Source organism: Anomaloglossus baeobatrachus, chromosome 6 (assembly GCF_048569485.1).
Source record: "Anomaloglossus baeobatrachus isolate aAnoBae1 chromosome 6, aAnoBae1.hap1, whole genome shotgun sequence".
Lineage (NCBI taxonomy): Eukaryota > Metazoa > Chordata > Amphibia > Anura > Aromobatidae > Anomaloglossus > Anomaloglossus baeobatrachus.
Window position 1 is genome coordinate 17,434,375 of NC_134358.1, and position 21,851 is coordinate 17,456,225.

At 49.2% G+C, this 21,851-nt stretch overlaps 1 protein-coding gene across 2 annotated transcripts in view; it reads right to left on the reverse strand.

Moving 5' to 3' along the window:
• The window catches only part of LOC142243886 (E3 SUMO-protein ligase ZBED1-like), a 29,781-nt gene extending 15,900 nt beyond the window's left edge, over positions 1-13,881 (reverse strand). Inside the window, exons 1-3 of one of the 2 annotated variants that reach the window (XM_075316085.1) lie at positions 13,435-13,881; positions 7,860-9,138; positions 4,709-5,389 (exon numbers count right to left, since the gene is read on the reverse strand). In XM_075316085.1, the coding sequence (XP_075172200.1) occupies positions 4,726-5,389; positions 7,860-9,138; positions 13,435-13,762 (2,271 nt within the window). In that variant the 5' untranslated portion in view covers positions 13,763-13,881 and the 3' untranslated portion in view covers positions 4,709-4,725. Of the gene's footprint in view, positions 1-4,708; positions 5,390-7,859; positions 9,139-13,434 lie in introns of those variants that run through there. The other variant, XM_075316086.1, reaches the window with a different exon arrangement.
• Positions 13,882-21,851: the final 7,970 nt, after the last annotated feature.

The following is a 21,851-nucleotide window of genomic DNA, read 5'->3' on the forward strand; positions in this document are numbered from 1 at the left end:
CGTTCTGTGGTAGATCTTAGCAGACGTTGACTTCCTAGCTTGTCTCATTGTGGCTACGACTCCTTGAGATAATCCTGCGGACGCTAGGATCCAGGACTCAATGGCCACACAGTCAGGTTCAGGGCCGCAGAATTCTGATGGAAAAACGGCCCTTGGGACAGTAAGTCTGGTCGGTCTGGCAGTGACCACGGTCGACCGACCGTGAGATGCCACAGATCCGGATACCACGATCTCCTCGGCCAGTCTGGGGCGACGAGTATGACGCGGCTGCAATCGGATCTGATCTTGCGTAACACTCTGGGCAAGAGTGCCAGAGGTGGGAAGACGTATGGGAGCCGGAACTGCGACCAATCTTGAACTAATGCGTCTGCCGCCAGAGCTCTTTGATCGCGCGACCTCGCCATGAATGCCGGGACCTTGTTGTTGTGCCGGGACGCCATTAGGTCGACGTCCGGCACTCCCCATCGGCGACAGATTTCCTGAAACACGTCCGGGTGAAGGGACCACTCCCCTGCGTCCATGCCCTGGCGACTGAGGAAGTCTGCTTCCCAATTTTCTACGCCTGGGATGTGAACCGCGGATATGGTGGATGCTGTGTCCTCCACCCACATTAGAATGCGCCGGACTTCTTGGAATGCTTGCCGACTGCGCGTCCCTCCTTGGCGGTTGATGTATGCCACCGCTGTGGAGTTGTCCGACTGGATTCGGATCTGCTTTCCTTCCAGCCACTGTTGGAAGGCCAGTAGGGCAAGATACACTGCCCTGATTTCCAGAACATTGATCTGAAGGGTGGACTCCTGCGGAGTCCACGTCCCCTGGGCCCTGTGGTGGAGAAACACTGCTCCCCACCCTGACAGACTCGCATCTGTCGTGACCACTGCCCAGGATGGGGGCAGGAAGGATCTTCCCTGAGACAATGAGGTGGGAAGGAGCCACCATTGTAGAGAGTCCTTGGCCGTCTGGGAAAGAGAGACTTTCCTGTCCAGGGACGTTGACTTCCCGTCCCATTGGTGGAGAATGTCCCATTGAAGTGGGCGCAGATGAAACTGCGCAAAGGGAACTGCTTCCATGGCTGCCACCATCTTCCCGAGGAAGTGCATGAGGCGCCGTAAGGGGTGCGACTGGCCTTGAAGGAGGGATTGCACCCCTGTCTGTAGGGACCGCTGCTTGTTCAGCGGAAGCTTCACTCTCGCTGCTCGAGTATGAAACTCCATGCCAAGATACGTTAGCGACTGTGACTGTGACAGATTCGACTTTGGAAAGTTGATGATCCATCCGAACGTCTGTAGAGTCTCCAGCGTAGCATGTAGACTGAGTTGGCATGCCTCTTGAGAGGGTGCCTTGACAAGTAGATCGTCTAGGTAAGGGATCACCGAGTGTCCCTGAGAATGCAAGACTGCTACCACCGCCGCCATGACCTTGGTGAAGACCCGGGGGGCTGTCGCCAGACCGAATGGCAGAGCTACGAACTGAAGATGGTCGTTTCCTATCACAAAACGTAGAAAACGTTGATGTTCTGTAGCAATTGGCACGTGGAGATAAGCATCTTTGATGTCTATTGAGGCAAGGAAGTCTCCTTGAGACATTGAGGCAACGACAGAGCGGAGGGTTTCCATCCGGAACCGTCTGGCGTGCACATGTTTGTTGAGCAGCTTTAGATCCAGAACAGGACGGAACGAGCCGTCCTTTTTTGGAACCACAAAGAGATTGGAGTAAAACCCTCGCCCTTGTTCCTGAGGCGGTACAGGAACCACTACTCCTTCCGCTCTTAGGGAGTCCACCGCCTGCAGCAGGGCATCTGCTCGGTCTGGATGTGGGGAGGTTCTGAAGAACCGAGCTGGAGGACGAGAACTGAACTCGATTCTGTACCCGCGAGACAAAATGTTTGTCACCCACCGGTCTTTGACCTGTGACATCCAAATGTCGGAAAAGCGGGAGAGCCTGCCCCCGACCGGAGATGCGGAGGGGGGGGGGGCTGGAAGTCATGAGGTAGCCGCTTTGGAAGCGGTTCCTCCATTTGCTTTCTTGGGGCGTGCATGAGCCCGCCAGGAATCTGAGACTCTTTGCGTCCTCTGAGTCCCTTTGGACGAGGAGAATTGTGTCTTGCCCGAACCTCGAAAGGACTGAAACCTCTGCTGCCATTTTTTCTGCTGAGGTTTGCTTGATCTGGGCTGGGGTAAGGAAGAGTCTTTACCCTTGGACTGTTTAATGATGTCAGCCAATGGCTCGCCAAACAGTCTATCTCTAGATAAAGGCAAGCTGGTTAAACATTTTTTGGAACCAGCATCTGCTTTCCAGTCCTTTAACCACAAGGCTCTGCGCAAAACTACCGAATTGGCGGACGCCATTGAGGTGCGGCTGGTAGATTCTAGGACTGCATTGATAGCGTAAGACGCAAACGCAGACATCTGCGAGATAAGGGACGCCACTTGCGGCACCGCTGGATGTATGACAGCATCCACTTTTGCTAAACCAGCTTGGAGTGCCCATACGGCTGCGAATGCTGGAGCAAACGACGCGCCGATAGCTTCATAGACAGATTTTAACCAAAAGGTCCATCTGTCTGTCATTGGCATCCTTAAGTGAAGCGCCATCCTCCACTGCAACTATGGATCTAGCTGCAAGTTTGGAAATCGGGGGGTCTACTTTTGGACACTGGGTCCAGCGCTTGACCACATCAGGGGGGAAAGGAAAACGTGTATCCTTAGAACGTTTAGAGAAACGCCTTTCTGGATGAGCGTCGTGTTTCTGGATTGATTCTCTGAAGTCAGAGTGATCCAAGAAAGCACTCAATTTACGCTTGGGATAGAGGAAACGAAACTTCTCCTGCTCTGCAGCTGCCTCCTCTGCAGAAGGAGCTGGGGGAGAAATATCCAACAGTCTATTAATGGCTGAGATAAGATCGTTTACCATGGCGTCCCCATCCGGGGTATCCAGATTGAGAGGGGTTCCAGGATAAGACTCCTGATCACTCTCATCAGACGCATCACAGGGCGACTGATTGCGCTGAGACCCTGAGCAGTGTGATGACGTTGAGGGTCTTTCCCAGCGAGCTCGCTTAGGGTGGCTGGGGCTATCATCTGAGTCATAATACTCAGCCTGGGAAGCCGGGGACCCCCTTGTAGTCTGGATTAATTCCAACTGAGGGGGATTAGAGGACAGAGACCTCGCCGTGTCCATAGACTGAGCCCCAGTCATGGATTGCAAAGTTTCAAGGATTTTTGCCATAGTCACAGACATTCCATCAGCAAAAACTGCAAAGTCTGTCCCTGACACCGGGGCAGGACTTACAAGCGTCTCAGCCTGGGTCACTACCCCTCCGGACTCCGGCTGGCGAAGCAGCACCGGATCTGAGCATTGCACACAATGGGGGTCTTTGGAACCTGCTGGTAGAGCAGCCCCACATGCAGCACACGCAGTGTACACAGCCCTAGCCTTGGCAGCCTTGCGTTTTGTGGATGACATGTTGCTGCCTCCTCAGAGCGATCTGGGGTATCCAGCCAGGAAGCGACCTCACAGCGCAAGAAATAAATAAATATATATATCTGGTGACACAGTACACCAATACACACTGAGGCACTAGAGGGGCCAGCTGAAATGCCGCTTACCGCCCGCTTAAGAGCGGGTGTGTGGTCTCCAAAAGCCCCCTAGTCCAGGTCTCCCAGAGCCTTGCGTCCTTCCTCCAGCCAGACTGCATGTAATGGCTGCCGGCGTCCTGGGAGAGGAGGGGGGGCGGGCCCTGGGCGTTCCTGGCTAAGAGCGGGAAGCCTGCTTCCCTCTGTGCCTAGTGAGAGGGCTGGAGCATGTAAATCAGGCTCCAGCCCTCGTCGCTGCTGCGAAACAGCGTCTCTCCCCTACCCTGATTGACAGGGTGGGGGCGGGAACGAAGCGGAGCTAGGCCGCAAAAAACCGGGGACTGGATTTATAAACGCCGCCGCCGTAAAAGCGCGGTCGGCGTGTCCCCGGCGCACTACAAGTCACAGCAGCGCCGCCGGTCCAGTGGGGGTCGGCGCTGCGTTCCCACAACACAAAAGTCCCCCAGTAAACTGCAGGAACACCAACTCAATCGTTACGGTCCCCGGCGCACTACAACACCCAGCCAGCCCGGAGTGTGTCTGTGCCTGCCGGGGACACAGAGTACCTGTATGATGCAGGGCCTTGTCCCTGATTGTACTCCTGCTCCGTATCCATCAGGTGCTATGGGTCTGTGGATGGAGCCCGGCGTCAGAGCTTAGAGGCCGGCAGGATCCCACTTCCACAGAGCCCTACAAGGGGATGTGGAAGGAAAACAGCATGTGGGGCTCCAGCCCCTGTACCAGCAATAGGTACCTCAACCTTACAACACCATCCACGGGTGAGAAGGGAGCATGCTGGGGGCCCTACATGGGCCCTCTTTTCTTCCATCCGAAATAGTCAGCAGCTACTGCTGACTAAAATCTGTGGAGCTATGCGTGGATGTCTGACCTCCTTCGCACAAAGCTTGAAAACTGGAGAACCCGTGATACCACGGGGGGGTATAGCCAGAAGGGGAGGGGCCTTGCACTTTTTAGTGTAGTGCTTTGTGTGGCCTCCGGAGGGCAGTAGCTATACCCCAATCGTCTGGGTCTCCCAATAGAGCGCTGAAGAAAACGCAACGTGCGAACATAGCCTTACTCCTGCAAAATGACTTAATTTCTACAGACAAGGCTGCATTTTCAATGTGAGACGCTCACTAGAACACTAGATTTAGGGTAGATTGGCATTAAGAAAGACCAAGTACTTCAGTTTTTCTGAGCTGATCCGGTTTCTTCTCTCTGTTATTATCTGTCCTGTTTTTGAGAAAACTCTTTCAGAAGGTACAGATGTTGCAACAATACACAATCTTTCAGCCATCACCTTGTTAAGTCGGGGGTATATTGAAGCCTTGGACTGCCACCAGGTCAGTGGGTCTTCAGATCGTTGTATGAGGGGCTCTTCCACATAACCTCTTACTTCTATGACGGCAGCTGCGGTGGGATTCCTTCTTGCAGTGTCTCCTGTTGCCCTTTCATCAAAGAGCCGCCATACAGAAGACCCTTCTAGTGACGTTGCGTCACGCCCTTGATCTCCTGATAGAGCGGTTTGGCCACTGAAGCTACAATTGGCTGCTGCTGCTGTTATTCTTTTGAGTGCTTCATCAACAGCTCGACTATCATTAAAGGCCAACTTTTTGAATCTTGGATCCAATATGGTGGATTCAGATAGCAAAATGTTGTATTCCATTTTCTGGAACCTTCCGTCCATAGATGCAATAAGTGAGGTCACCAGCTCTGTTACCTTTGATGTGGTCACGGTTCCATCTGTCTGACGTTGGCTAGTGACTCTCTGCAGCCCCCTGCACAAAATGAGCATTTTGGAGGAGGTAACGTACCTTAGAAAGAGAAAACAGTAAATATTTTAATACAACTTAAACAGGACAATAAAAAAAAAAAAATATATATGTCACAATACTAATACACTGCATATAATGCCGCCACCTGAGGATAATGGGGGTGGCAACATGATTGCAAAATATTGATGGACACCACTCAAAAAGTGACTATTCATGGAGGGGGCTGCCTAATATTATAGATGCATGTATTGTTTTGCAAAAATATTTACTTTTACAGCTTTGTTTGTCACGACTCCACCACTTTTGTAAAATGTGAGTGCACTGGGAAGGACCAGGTGTTGTCATAGTAATCCAATAAATTACATCTACCTGGCATGGAATCAATGTCTATATTCACCGATAATATTAAGGGATTTTAAAGACTTCAGAATCTTCAGTGCGCAGACAGGATTCTCCAGTCATAGGAGCACGGATCTGCGATTTGCACACATGACGTCACATGCTCACTAGACGTGCACTGACTCGATCAATACATGACGTCACATGCTCACTAGACGTGCACTGACTCGATCAATACAAGTGAATTCAGAGAGTCCACTCACATCTAGTTAGAATATGGCCAGAGGTATACATATCACATACTTGTGTTAAAGGGGTTATCCGGCTTATTTTGCTTTTTTTTATTATTTACACTATTGGGCTACATTGGGGCAGGTAAGTAGATAGTGAGCACTTACCTGCCCTGCCGTCAGCCCCGCTCCCTGGCTCAGAGCGGTCATGTGACTGCTCCTGCTGTGATTTTGCTACTTCCGGTCATTTCATGTCAACATGGGCAGGACCATGTTGACATGCAAATCTGCCACTGCATGTTGCCGCCCTGCTGGGCGGGTACAGTGCGATGAGCCCCGCCCCCCCTCCCTGTGCGCTGCTATCTCTGCACTGTATGTGCTGGACAAACACAGGGATGCCCTCTCTGTCTAGGACACTGAGTGCTGTTTTCCCCAACAGTGTCCTCAGCTCATTATGTTGTATGGTGCCCGGGCAACTGTGACCCCCCCTCCCCCGTGCGCTGTCTCTGTGATGAATGCAGCCTCCCGTGCTCCTCGCTTCTGAATACAGTCAGAAGCAGGGATGTCACCTGACACCAGAGAACAACAGCACTGAACTCTGTATAGGACACTGCAATCATCACAGCACGGAGAAGAGACAGCATGCTGCATGGGTGAGAAGGGAGAGCGAGCGGGGGGGGGGGGGGCAGAGGAGAGCGTGCACGGCTGACAGAGTGGGGGGCTAGAGACGAGAGTTCATGGGGGACACAGCAGGGGGGCAGAGACGAGAGTTCATGGGGCTTAGAGGCAGGGGAGTGCTGGGGGGCAGAGGAGAGAAGAGAGTGCATGAGGGGGGATAATGTATATTATATAACTCTGTGTGTGTGATTATTATTATATATATATATATATATATTATATATATAATGTGTCCTATAGACTCACATTAGGGGCTATATATAATTTTCATTACATAGTACTCGTTTATCCATCAGGTGCTGGGGCAGTATACCGATAGGGAATGTGTGTGCAGAGGGCGGGGCAGAGGGCGGGGCTGGACACTGAGGCCGGGGGCGGTGCCAGCTGTGACTGTGGGTTTGGCAGTCAAACATGTCATGTTAGGTTGTGCTGAATGTAAACAAAGAGCTGCAGAGAATAAAGTGAAAAATCAAGAGAAACAAAAGTTAGAAAACAAAAAAAAATAATGTAGGGGTGTTTTATATGACAATACAGCGCAGATTAACTTATTTTTTTTGGGAGTTAATGTCGGACAACTCCTTTAATGGTTACATAGCCGCCCACTCCCAGTGCTAGAGAACTGACAGCGTTCACAATGCACACTGAGGATTCCCAAGTCTGCATTCACCAAGGCTGCTTTCACACATCCGGCTTGAGCTCTGCGGCTCAATCCGGCTGTGCAAGCTATGCAATGGATGCGGTGAACACACCGCATCCTTTGCATAAGTTTTTCCTTTGCGGCCAGTCCGGTTTTTGCCGCTTGCGGCATGCTACTGAGCATGCGCAGTGGCAAAAACCGCATGCGGCGGCCGGATGCGGTTATTGCCGCATCGCGCCGCATCCGGCCGCCATAGGCATGCATTGAAAAATGCGCCGCATCGGCCGAATGCGGCGCAATGCGGTTTTTTTTGCCGCACGAAAAAACGTGCCAGGCAACGTTCCATCCGGTCGCCGCATCGGCTAAATCTGCCGCATGCGGCAAAAACCGGATGGAACGCAAGGCCTTGCGGCACAATGCGGCACTAATTAAAGTCTATGCAGAAAAAACGCAACCGGCAGCAAAAAAAAAACAAAAAACGGTTGCGATTTTCCTGCAAAGTGCCGGATTGTGCCGCATTGCAGAAACCGGAGGTGTGAAAGCAGCCTAATAACGGAAGACATGTGCCCTAAGCCTGGGCAGCCACTTTAAACTTTAACTTTCAATCAATAAATGTCTATTGTACCTTTCTGCACTGATCTCCACAGTGACCTGTTGAAATGGCTCCAGCACAGCGCATGCCTCTCCCACTTCTTTCCATTCTTCTTGGTTTAGTGTTTCTACAGGTGCATATACAATGGCCAGGGTAGAGATGATTGCATCCTTTGACTCTAGAACTCGTTTAAGCATATAATATGTTGAATTCCATCGTGTTTCGCGATCTTGTTTGAGCTTCAGCTCTGGCATAGACATCTGTCGTTGAGTAGACTTCAGTTTTTCTGTGGCTATTGGGCTTCTATGGAAAAATTCCACTATTGACTTGACTTTGTCCAGAGTGGGCGTCATAACCTTCATGGAATCTCCCACTATTAGATTAATAGTATGTGCCAGACAGGGGTTGTGGGCCCAATTAAGAATTTGAATAGCTTTTGTTATGTTGGCTGCATCATCAGTAACACAGCAAATCACCTTGCTTTCTATTTGCCAGTTTTCTGCGATTCTTAACAGTTCTTCTGCCAAATTATCTGCAGTATGTCCTTCACACAACTCCACACATTCCAGGAGACTGGACACCATGTTATAGTTTTCGATGTAATGGCATGTAACAGAAATGAATGCAGTGCTGGTCCCGGATGTCCAGCAATCGGTCGTTAGGCACACTGCTGACGCTCTTTTAATCCTCTCTTGCAGTGAATCACGTTCTCGGTTATATATTCTTGGAAGGACTGTCTGGGAGAGGGTTTTCCTGCTTGGAATAATATACATGGGATTTAGAGAAGAAATGAGTTTTCTAAATCCCTTGTCCTCCACAATCGAAAGTGGTTGAAAATCTCTTGCAATCATTGCCGTCAATTCTTCATCAACTGAAGCTTGCGTTAATGGTGCCATGGATTCATTCATAAACTGTGTCATCGAGCTTTGCATTGTTGCCACAGGCTGGGGATCCATCGGAGCACGAGAGGTGGTTGATGCTGTAGACACTTCTGCTGAAACTGCTCCTGAAGTAGAAGCACCGACTCCGTGCTCAGCCACCAGCGGTGTGACATTGCCACTACCTTGCCTTTTCTCCTGACTCAGTGTTGTTGGATGCAACATTCTCATATGCCTGAGAAGGTTCGTAGTAGACCCTGCGCGGAAGGAAATTTGTCTTTTACAAGTGTTACATTCGGCTTTCATCTTGTTGATAGATTTGAAATGGATCCAAATGTCACTTCTTTTTCGAGACTCTGCCATTTTCTTATCTGTTTTTGGTAGACTCATTTGTACTCCTCGGTGTTTTAGCAGCCGTTGGTGTAAGTGGTGCACTGCAAGGACAAGAATTCCCTAGTTAAAGCACAGCATTTTAGGAGTTTGTTGTTTAAAGATGTTGCCCTTGACTTTAACATTGATGGCCTGGCCTTAGGCTATGTGCGCACGTTGCGTCGGAGTACCTGCAGTTTATTCTGCACGTTTTCCTTCCCTTGGTTTTTGACCAAATGGCTTTTGACCATTTTTTAGCGCTAAAACCGCATGCATTTTTAGTGCGTTTTTAGCGCTTTTTACCTGCATTTTCACCTGCGTTTCTGCAGATGGGTTTTTGAGATCAAGACACTGAGAAATAAAGTTGAATTAGTCAAAAAGAATGAAAAAAAGAAAAAAAAGTATAAAATTAACTTTTAATAAAACTATATGGGAAATTATCTTTTTTAATGAGAAAATAGCGGTTATGCACATTTTATCAGAAAAATAGGTGAAGTTTCTAATTTTTTAACATTTAAATTTTCGGTTATTGTGTGTGTAAAGGAACATTAAAACCCATTAATTTTTGGCCAGAAAAGCATGCGTTTTTGGAGCCAAAAACGCAGTGGAAAAGCAGGTAAAAAGCATGAAAAACGCAGGAATTGTGATTTTGGTTGCGTTTTGCCATTTCTCATTGACTCCAATGTTAAGGAAACGCTGCAGAAATGGCAAAAACAACTGACATGCTGCTTCTTTTTCAGCATGGTTTTTGACAACAAATATGCAAATTAAACGCTGCAGAAAAAAAAAAGCAAAGTGCGGACAGGATTTCTGCTTTTCCCATAGACTTTGCTGGCAATCAAAAACGCATGCATTTTAGCGCAAAAACGCTGCTGATAAAAACACTGCAGAAACGCGGAAAAAAACGCAACGTGCGAACATAGCCTTAGGATAGTTCATCACTACATGTTTGATTGGCGAGAGTGAAACACCTGGTGCCCTGAAGGATCATTGCTGACAGAAGAATACTGCTATACAGCTGCTCCGTCTACTGTAGTGGCTGCACACCGTACTGCACATGGGACTTTTACAGATTTGAATAGGGGGCAAATGTGCAGTAGATGGCTATAGCTACTAAATAGTATACCGGGCAGCTCGGTAAGGGCGGCTTCACACTGGCGTTCCCCTCCGCAGCGTTCTGTGGAGGGGAACTGCCATCTGACCGCAGGCACCGCAAGTGCCTATACTTATAATGGGAGCGCACTGTGCTGCGGAGGACTGCGCATGACCGGGCGCATCCATTCACTCCCATATGTGATTTGTACCCGCGCGCATGCCAGCGTACAAATCACACACTCTGGCCGCACCAGAAATGCAACATGATCCATCCCTGGGGCAGATCAGAGTGTGTGATTAGTACGCTGGCATGCGCGCGCATACAAATCACATATGGGAGTGAATGGATGCGCCCGGTCATGTGCAGTCCTCCGCAGCACAGTGCGCTCCCATTATAAGTATAGGCACTTGCGGTGCCTGCGGATAGATGGCAGTTCCCCTCCGCAGAACGCTGTGGAGGGGGAACGCCAATGTGAAGGCAGCCTAAGGCAGCAGTTCCAGTTGACTGTCAGGGGTGCTAGGTGTCGCACTCTGACTAATCAGACATTGCTGACCTAAACCAACACCCACTTCACAGCACTGCAGCACAATGCGTCAAGGAGCCTCCTACTCCTGCCCCCCTCCTCCGCACCGCCCCTCGCTTCCTCTTACCACGGTGGTAACTGCCTGCGTTCCATGGTGAATCGCATTCTCCACAAAAGGAGTAGGTGGCACTTCGTGCTTTATGCGTTCCAAAGTGGAACACAAGCAGTCACTACCTTCTCCTGTGTTTCAGTTTTGGCAAGAATGGAGCTGCGGGGAAACCAGGAGAGGCAAGTACAGATTTATTTTTTAATGAGTACACGCTCGCCAGAGAATTATGGGGGAGGAGGGGGGTGCATTAAGGTCTATGGCGAGTTGTGAGGCTGCATTATGCTATATGGAGGATAATGGGGGTGCATTATTATAATTGGATGACTATGGGGGACTATGGGATGCATTATCTATATATATATATATAATTGCCTTATTCTGTCTGTCTGTCTCCAAAATTGTGTCCTTACCGTGACACATGTCCTTACGGTGACACACAGCGGATTGGCCACTGGGCTCGCCATGGCCCCGCCCCCCGCACGGATTGGCCGCTCGCCTCGGTTCCTCCCCCCGCACGGATTGGCCGCTCACCTCACCTCGGGTCCCCCCCACCCCCCCGCACGGATTGGCCATGTCCTTACGGTGACAAACAGCGGATTGGCCGCTGGCGTAGCCATGGCCCCGCCCCCCGCACGGATTGGCCACTCTCCTCGCCTCGGCTGCACCCCCCCGCACGGATTGGCCGCTCGCCCAGGCTCCCCCCCCCCACGGAATGGCTTCTCGCCCCGAGGTGAGTGCATCAAGGTCCTGCAGCGGCGGAACACACACACACACGCACACACATAAGGACACACACACACATAAGGACACACACACACACACACACACATCAGATCGCATCCACACACTCACAACATCCCGTGATATCGCTTGCTTCTCGGCGGCGATACTGTGCAGTGACCTTCCAGGACCTGCCGGAGGATCACATGGCCGGAAGCATGTGGTATCTCCGGATGTTGTGAGTGTGTGAGCGCGTATCTGCGATATCGTCAGTGTGTGTGTGTGAGTGTATGCGATCGGATCTGTGAGTGTCGGCAGAGGATCACGGCGTGCAGCACAGCTGCTGGGACCGCCGACCGGTGGGCACAGGGAGAAGTGGGGGGGGTGTGTGTGAGTGTATGCGATCAGATGTGTGCGTGTTTACTGTCTGATGTGTGACTGTGGAGCACGATGGGGGGTGCGCAGCATGGGGGATGGAGCACGATGGGGGGTGCGCAGCATGGGGGATGGAGCACGATGGGGAGTGCGCAGCATGGGGGATGGAGCACGATGGGGAGTGCGCAGCATGGGGGATGGAGCACGATGGGGAGTGCACACCTCCCCCCAAAACACACGCACACACACTTGGAACCACAAACACTGCCCTACACAGACACACACAACGCATACACACACCCAACACACGAACACCGCGGCACACACAAATATACGCACATACCGCACAGACACACACATGCGCAGACACACACACAGCAGCTTCCACTAAACATTGAAGGAATGGAGACATGGCTTATTATCAATGATTTTCTCTTTTTTATGCCAGAAAGAAAACCTTACAGGGTTAAATGAACATGTCAGGGGTCCTCTGTGCTGTGCACACACTGGACACTGACTCTATACAATGATTGAAGCTGTATACACTTCTTTACATATGTTTGGTGTAAAATGACATTACCCAGCAACTGGTCAGGTGTTTACTGTAGTGGTCCTGAACCCTAATACCTAGAGAAGATGACCATTGTTATCAGCAAACAAGCTGAGCCCTCTCCTCCTACACATCACCATATGTGCCAGCCGAGGTCAGAAAACTTAACCCTAGCACATCATTCCCTGGTACTCAATTGTGCCCACTGAACTAAGGAAGAACCACTATGTGTGTATAGCTTTAAGTGGGGACCACGGGGGAACACTATTCTCCTTAAGGAGACTTTGCAAGCCAGTCTGGCTGCCAGGTAAGGGGACTTATAGCTGCAATGCCCCTAAAATTCCACGGGGGAACACTATTCTCCTTAAGGAGACTTTGCAAGCCAGTCTGGCTGCCAGGTAAGGGGACTTATAGCTGCAATGCCCCTAAAATTCCACGGGGGAACACTATTCTCCTTAAGGAGACTTTGCAAGCCAGTCTGGCTGCCAGGTAAGGGGACTTATAGCTGCAATGCCCCTCTGGGAAATATTCAAATTGTCTCTCCAGTAAAGGAGACAAACTCTAGCACAGCGCCACCTATTGGAAGTAGCGATCCTAAAAGTCACAAGTGGATTTTTGACAATCCTTTGCAATATGACTCAGGATATATAAGCCAGATCAGAATGGGATTCTGATCTGGCTTATATATCCTGAGTCATATTGCAAAGGATTGTCAAAAATCCACTTGTGACTTTTAGGATCGCTACTTCCAATAGGTGGCGCTGTGCTAGAGTTTGTCTCCTTTACTGGAGAGACAATTAGCTTTAAGTGGCAGCTCCTGCCCAGAGCTTGTGTTTACTTTACTCTTCCCCCTGAAGCAGAGAAAAAAAAAAAAAGCGGCTCGTTCACTTTGATGATTCGGCTCATATCGTTCACTTCAAAGAATCGGCTCGTTCGCGAACGACACATCACTAGCAGCCGGCTTCGCCCCCCGCCTGCAATCTCTCACCAGCCTGGTCCGGGTCCAGGAGGTCCACCAGAACGCGCGTCGCTGCTGCTCCTTCATCGCTGGAGGCGTCGCCATCCTCTGCTGCCGGAGGACCTCTGGCGGGCGCGGACGTCGGGTGGAGAATGGCTCCGGCTGCACGCTCCGTCCCATAGGCGAGTTCAGCGGCTTCTGCAGCCACTCGCAGCCTCTGTCCTCCATCGTCGTCCTCAGAGCCGACGCCATCGCTGGGTCCGTCGTTCACCGGTCCTGATGAACTGGATAGAACTGGTGATGTGAGGGGCTGGGGAACCGCCATCATGACGTCCTCGTTCACTGCTCCTGCATCCATGAGACAAGATGCCCGGCTTCTCTTCCTCTTCTTAATTCTTATCCTCTTTCATTTCCACACCCCTTCCTACAGGCTTCCAGCCAATCCTAACAGTCTCCCCAATCCATGTGACCCTCTGAAATCTATGACTCCCCCTTCATTTCCTGCTGTAAACGCTCCAAACGTCTATTAACCTTTTCCTGCTTAGGCTACTTTCACACATCAGTTTTCTGCATTCAGGCACAATCCTTTTTTTTCCTGATGCAAAGGATCCGGCAAAAACGGATGCAAGCCGTATCCACCGGATCCGGTTTTTAACGGATCCGTTATGCCGAATGCGTACAAAACCGGATCCGGTGGATACGGTTTGCATCCGTTTTTGCATCCGGTTTGTCCTTTTTTTTTGAAGGATCAGCTTTTTTAATTAATTTGGTGCATGCGCAGTTTACAAAAACGGATCCGGTAGCCGCATCCATTTTTTACCGCATTGCGCCGGATCCGGCGTCCATAGGCTTTCATTGTAAAACACGCCGTATCACGCCGGATCCGGCGCGATGCGGTTTTTTTGCCGGACAAAAAAACGTTGCAAGATACGTTGCCTCCGGCCGCCGCTTTGATAAATTTTGCCGCATCCGGAAAAAACCGGATGCAACGCAAAGCCATCAGGTACAATCCGGTTACAATGCAAGTCTATGGGGATAAAAAGGATGCGGTACCGGATCCGATTTACCCGTTTTTTTCCGGATTGTACCTGATGGCAAAAACCTGATGTGTGAAAGTAGCCTTAAACTCCCATTAACCCCTGTATGTGTCTTGTCCTTACAAACTCCTGTCATGTCCGGTCTTCCACTATGTCTGCGCCCCGTGCCAGCCCCTCTCTGGAGGTAACTCAGGATCAGTAATGTATGTACACAGTGGCTGCACCAGCAGAATAGTGAGTGCAGCTCTGGAGTATAATACAGGAGGTAACTCCGGATCAGTAATGTATGTACACAGTGACTGCACCAGCAGAATGGTGAGTGCAGCTCTGGGGTATAATACAGGAGGTAACTCCGGATCAGTAATGTATGTACACAGTGACTGCACCAGCAGAATAGTGAGTGCAGCTCTGGAGTATAATACAGGAGGTAACTCAGGATCAGTAATGTATGTACACAGTGACTGCACCAGCAGAATGGTGAGTGCAGCTCTGGGGTATAATACAGGAGGTAACTCCGGATCAGTAATGTAATGTATGTACACAGTGACTGCACCAGCAGAATAGTGAGTGCAGCTCTGGAGTATAATACAGGAGGTAACTCAGGATCACTAATGTATGTACACAGTGACTGCACCAGCAGAATAGTGAGTGCAGCTCTGGAGTATAATACAGGAGGTAACTCAGGATCACTAATGTAATGTATGTACACAGTTACTGCACCAGCAGAAGAGTGCAGCTCTGGAGTATAATACAGGAGGTAACTCAGGATCAGTAATGTATGTACACAGTGACTGCACCAGCAGAATAGTGAGTGCAGCTCTGGAGTATAATACAGGAGGTAACTCAGGATCAGTAATGTATGTACACAGTGACTACACCAGCAGAATAGTGAGTGCAGCTCTGGAGTATAATACAAGAGGTAACTCAGGATCACTAATGTAATGTATGCACACGGTGACTGCACCAGCAGAATAGTGAGTGCAGCTCTGGAGTATAATACAAGAGGTAACTCAGGATCACTAATGTAATGTAATGTATGCACACGGTGACTGCACCAGCAGAATAGTGAGTGCAGCTCTGGAGTATAATACATGAATAGGGTATTGTAAAGTGTCCAAGCACAAAAACTACACAAGGCTGATTGACGATGGAAATATATGGCCATAGCAGCCTTTATTAATTACAATTAAGAACATACTCAATATAATAACCATAATAACCATAACCTCTATTGAGGAGATCCTGGATGGCCTAAACCACTGGACAGCACCAGAATATCCTCCCCAATCGCACCACACCGACTCGGGGCTGACAAGTGTCACAGTGCTGTCCCATCTCCAAATTTTCACCTGTTCCCCGGGAACCGTCCCGGCCGGAACTTACCCATAACCAAACCATGAGGGGTCAGCATACCTCCGATGTGACCCCTTACTCCATTACCCAAGGCCATCCCTGACCTCCTCACCTCCACAGCGATCGGACGCGAAACCTTGCGCCCGAGAGTCCCGCCACACCTTTATAACTTTAATTATTTTTATTTTATTAAAACATATTCCACAAACCAAGCCCATATCCTTCCAGTGAAACCCCGTCCACTTATAGGAAAAATTGGGTCTGGTTCCACCAACTGTCTATGAAGCACGAATCTTCCAACATTTCAACCCACCAATTTTGAATTGGCTCAATACACTTTCCCCTTGGCTCTGTTAATTCTATCCACTGAGCGAGAGTTTCGCCAAGTAAGGCGTTCACTACTTCTGGTCATACCACGATAACTTTAAAATTAGTTCTAGAAGATTTCTGAAATCCAAATTTTTATATATCTGCTGGGGTCCTTGGCTAAGTGAACGCCCAGGTCATTTTCCCCAACCTTCAGTACCCCAACTCCCAGAGGGCGATCCAGTTGGCATAATAATGAAGTTGCGTTAAAAATCCAATGCATAACCTGCCCTATTCCCAAACATTGCACTCTTGCCTCTTCACACTTGAACTTAAAATTCTACCTTTAGTCCTTCTGTCCACTCACCGTGCCCCCCGTTAAATGAAAGAGTGCCCCATAATCCGTACTAAACATGTCTATATCTGTAAAGAAATAAACTAGATACACCAAGGGACAAGACATACATACCACTTTTTTTTTTCTTTACATGTATTAAACTCCCATCGTACGTACAACTTGCACCTTGTAGGTTCCCAACGACCAATCTGCTTCACCACTTCTCTGTTTGCCCCTACCAAACTGCTTCTCCTGCTGGTATTTTGAAAGAAAAATTAGGGCACACAGTCCACGGAATGCACAACTAATTTTTTTTTGTAAAAACATCCAAAAGACCACCAGAAACTGAAATCTTAAAAAGGAGGCCTACCATCCTCCTGAAGTAACGAATCATCCTCCTTCTTAAGCCTACGCTTCAAATACTCACCTACCCGATGTACTGGACACACTGCGTAACCAAATACTCCAACAAAATCAACTTCCTTCCCTTTCCTGCTTGATCCATTTTGGACCGTAACCATAAACAATTACCGTCTCCAAACAACAAACTTAGAAAGCCCAAAATGGGGTAAGAAAAATTACTGGAAACCCTTGTTCCCTATACCTATATTCCTTCCGTACTGCCATTTCCTTTTTTGGAATACTTGATCTTGACACTCTTGTGAAACATGACCTACAAAATATAACCACCATGGCAAAGTTCACCACTTGTCCAAAATTCCTAACATTCCGTCCAAGCCACATCATAAGCTGTCCTCGTCGCCGCTGCTACGAATTGTTTCATTCAAAAATTCCCCGCTACCTGGATAATAGACTCCATAGAGGAGTCAGGTGGTGGTGCGCTGATCCACTTCCAGAGCCAGCTAGTAGAATAACTGCCATTGAAACAACGAGAAATGGCATTTGCTAAGCCATTATGTACATTTGCCCCATGTTTCGCAGACAACAACGTGGTTGGCTCCGACCTATTAAGGCCAAAAGCAGATTTAGCATCCCCACCATACTGCACTATTCTAAGTCCTGTTGTGTATTTTTTACTGCACTATTCTATGTCCTGTTGTGTATAAATATGTGACTCTTCAGATTTTGTGTTATACCATGCCTGATGAAGAGACCTGAGTAGTCTCGAAAGCTTGCAATTATTACCATCTTTTCAGTTAACCATTAAAAAGGTATCAACCACTGAGGACTCAGTTCTTTTAAACAATTTTTTTATCTTTACTGGCTAACACGGTACAAAGATATATTTTACTTGCACCAAAAGAGAGGAAGCAAGCCCACCATTAATCGCCTGCACGACTGTTTAGCGATTGCAACAAAATACTCACCAATACTGAGCATGGGCACGAGGCCTTACACATACTGAGGTAATAACTCACCAATACTGAACATGTGCACGAGGCCTTACACATACTGAGGTAATAACTCACCAATACTGACCATGGGCACGAGGCCTTACATATACTAAGGTAATAACTCACCAATACTGACCATGGGCACGAGGCCTTACACATACTGAGGTAATAACTCACCAATACTGACCATGTGCACGAGGCCTTACATATACTGAGGTAAATACTCACCAATACTGACCATGTGCACGAGGCCTTACACATACTGAGGTAAATACTCACCAATACTGACCATGTGCACGAGGCCTTACATATACTGAGGTAAATACTCACCAATACTGACCATGTGCACGAGGCCTTACATATACTGAGGTAAATACTCACCAATACTGACCATGTGCACGAGGCCTTACATATACTGAGGTAAAAACTCACCAATACTGACCATGTGCACGAGGCCTTACATATACTGAGGTAAATACTCACCAATACTGACCATGTGCACGAGGCCTTACACATACTGAGGTAAAAACTCCCCAATACTTACCATGGGCACGAGGCCTTACACATACTGAGGTAATAACTCCCCAATACTGACCATGTGCACGAGGCCTTACACATACTGAGGTACAAACTCCCCAATACTGACCATGTGCACGAGGCCTTACACATACTGAGGTAAATACTCACCAATACTGACCATGGGCACGAGGCCTTACACATACTGAGGTAAATACTCACCAATACTGACCATGGGCACGAGGCCTTACACATACTGAGGTACAAACTCCCCAATACTGACCATGTGCACGAGGCCTTACACATACTGAGGTAATAACTCACCAATACTGAACATGTGCACGAGGCCTTACACATACTGAGGTACAAACTCCCCAATACTGACCATGTGCACGAGGCCTTACACATACTGAGGTAAAAACTCACCAATACTGACCATGGGCACGAGGCCTTACACATACTGAGGTAAAAACTCACCAATACTGACCATGGGCACGAGGCCTTACACATACTGAGGTAAATACTCACCAATACTGACCATGGGCACGAGGCCTTACACATACTGAGGTAAATACTCACCAATACTGACCATGGGCACGAGGCCTTACACATACTGAGGTAAATACTCACCAATACTGACCATGGGCACGAGGCCTTACACATACTGAGGTAATAACTCACCAATACTGACCATGTGCACGAGGCCTTACACATACTGAGGTACAAACTCCCCAATACTGACCATGGGCACGAGGCCTTACACATACTGAGGTAATAACTCACCAATACTGACCATGTGCACGAGGCCTTACACATACTGAGGTAATAACTCACCAATACTGACCATGTGCACGAGGCCTTACACATACTGAGGTACAAACTCACCAATACTGACCATGTGCACGAGGCCTTACACATACTGAGGTAATAACTCACCAACATCACCGTCCCTGCAGTCTGTGCCGCGGCTGTCACCTGCATCCAACCCCCAGTGAATTTGAACAACGCATCTTCTTCACTGGGGGCCGGAAGCAGTGTCAGCGGGGTGGGGCCTGTGCTGGGCGCTGTCATTCAGCACCGCAGACAGCTCCAGAAGAATCAGGTAAGGCGGGACTTTCCATTCTCCGTGTGTTATTATGTATAACACACGGAGAACACGCATGTGCCACAAACACGGCACACAAGAAGCAAACCACCCCTTTAATACGTCCGTGAAAAAACGTTTTTTTTTTCACGTGCGTGTGAAGGGGGCCTAAGGCAGAGTATTGAGCAGTCCAACTTTAATCTGTAAACAAGACTAGTGCAAAAAAAAAAAATGAAAAAACTGAGCAAAAACTCCCTGTGTGAACATAGTTTAACAAATACTGAAGTAAAAAACTCATCAAATTCTCAGTTTGCACGAGGCCTTACAAATACTGAGGTAAATACTCACCAATACTGACCATGTGCACGAGGCCTTACACATACTGAGGTAATAACTCACCAATACTGACCATGTGCACGAGGCCTTACGGTATGTGCGCACGTTGCTTTTTACCTGCTTTTTCTTCTGCGCTGTTTAATGCCAAAATGGATGTGTTCTTCTATTCAAGCAAAGTCTATGGGAATTTGGGTTTCTTGTTCACACTGTGTTGTTCAAAATGCTGCCTTTTTGTGGCAGAACTTTGGTCAAAAACTCAGCTTTGCAGTGCAAAACCCAAATGGCAAAAACAATTGACATGTTGCTTCTTTGAAAAGCTGAGTTTTTGACCAAAGTTCTGCCACAAAAAGGCAGCATTTTGAACAACATAGTGTGAACAAGAAACCCAAATTCCCATAGACTTTGCTTGAATAGAACACATCCATTTTGGCATTAAACAGCGCAGAAGAAAAAGCAGCAAAAAAGCAGGTAAAAAGCAACGTGCGCACATACCCTTACACATACTGAGGTAAAAACTCACCAATACTGACCATGTGCACGAGGCCTTACACATACTGAGGTAAAAACTCACCAATACTGACCATGTGCACGAGGCCTTACACATACTGAGGTAATAACTCACCAATACTGAACATGTGCACGAGGCCTTACAGATACTGAGGTAAAAACTCACCAATACTGAACATGTGCACGAGGCCTTACAGATACTGAGGTAAAAACTCACCAATACTGAACATATGCACGAGGCCTTACAGATACTGAGGTAAAAACTCACCAATACTGAACGTGTGCACGAGGCCTTACACATACTGAGGTAAAAACTCACCAATACTGAACATGTGCACGAGGCCTTACAGATACTGAGGTAAAAACTCACCAATACTGAACATGTGCACGAGGCCTTACATATACTGAGGTAAAAACTCACCAATACTGAACATGTGCATGAGGGCTTACAGATACTGAGGTAAAAACTCACCAATACTGAACGTGTGCACGAGGCCCAGGGCCGGCGCCAGCACCCGGCAAACCCGGTCAAATGCCGGGGCCCTGAGCTGCCGGGGGGCCCACTCGCGGTGGCAGGAGTGGCGCACCGCTACTCAGGGGGGCCCGGTGGCCGCGCTGTCACCGCCCCCCGCCGAGGATCGAGCTTTCAATTGCATCGGCATCGCAGGTGCCGATACAATTGAGAGCAATGATGAGAGAGTGAGTGGCGCGCTCCCTCTCTTATCATTCTCCCCGCTGTGACTGTCGGCGTTCTTCTAACAGCACTGCAGAGGTCCGCGGTGACGTCATCACTGCGCGACCGCTGAGAGGTCAGAGCGAGCGACAGCAATGGACGACGCGCCGAGGAGACCGGATCAGTGGGGGAACCAGACGTGAGCCGCCCCTCTACTGACACTGGGCTCCCCTGACTCACAGGCCGGCCACTACACAGCGGCACTAGTACACATAGGGGCCCGGCAGCCGCTCTGCAGAGCCGGCTGCCGGGCCCCTATGTGTAGTGCCGCTGTGTAGTGGCCGGCCTGTGAGTCAGGGGAGCCCAGTGTCAGTAGAGGGGCCCCTGACCTGGAGAGGCCACCAGCCGTGTCTGAGCTGCAGGAGTGCTAGTCCTGACCTGCACAGCAGACGGGATCTCCATCCTGCAGGACCTGCGATGATGTCACGCCCATGTGACTGTGGGAGGAGACACAGGAGGCCGGGCAGAAAGCAAGATACTGAATCCTGAAGGAGATAATGGACACATGATGACTGGTAATAAGAAAAGAGGGGACATGAGGGGAGGGGCTGCAGGGTGAGTGACATATGAGGGCTGCAGACTGACAGAAGGATGTGAAGGGGTGCACAGTGTTTGAGAGGGGTAAGTTGGGGTACAGGCAGGGTGTGTGTGATATGGGGGTGTATTGTGTGTGATATGGGGGGTGCAGGCTGTATGGGGAGCAGGGTATGTGACATATGGGGGTGTAGTGTGTGAGATCTGGGGGGGTGCAGGCTGTATGGGAAGCAGTGTGTGTGGCATATGGGGGGGTGCAGGCTGTATGGGGAGCAGTGTGTGTGTGATATGGGGGGTGCAGGCTGTATGGGGAGCAGTGTGTGGGATATGGGGGGTGCAGGCTGTATGG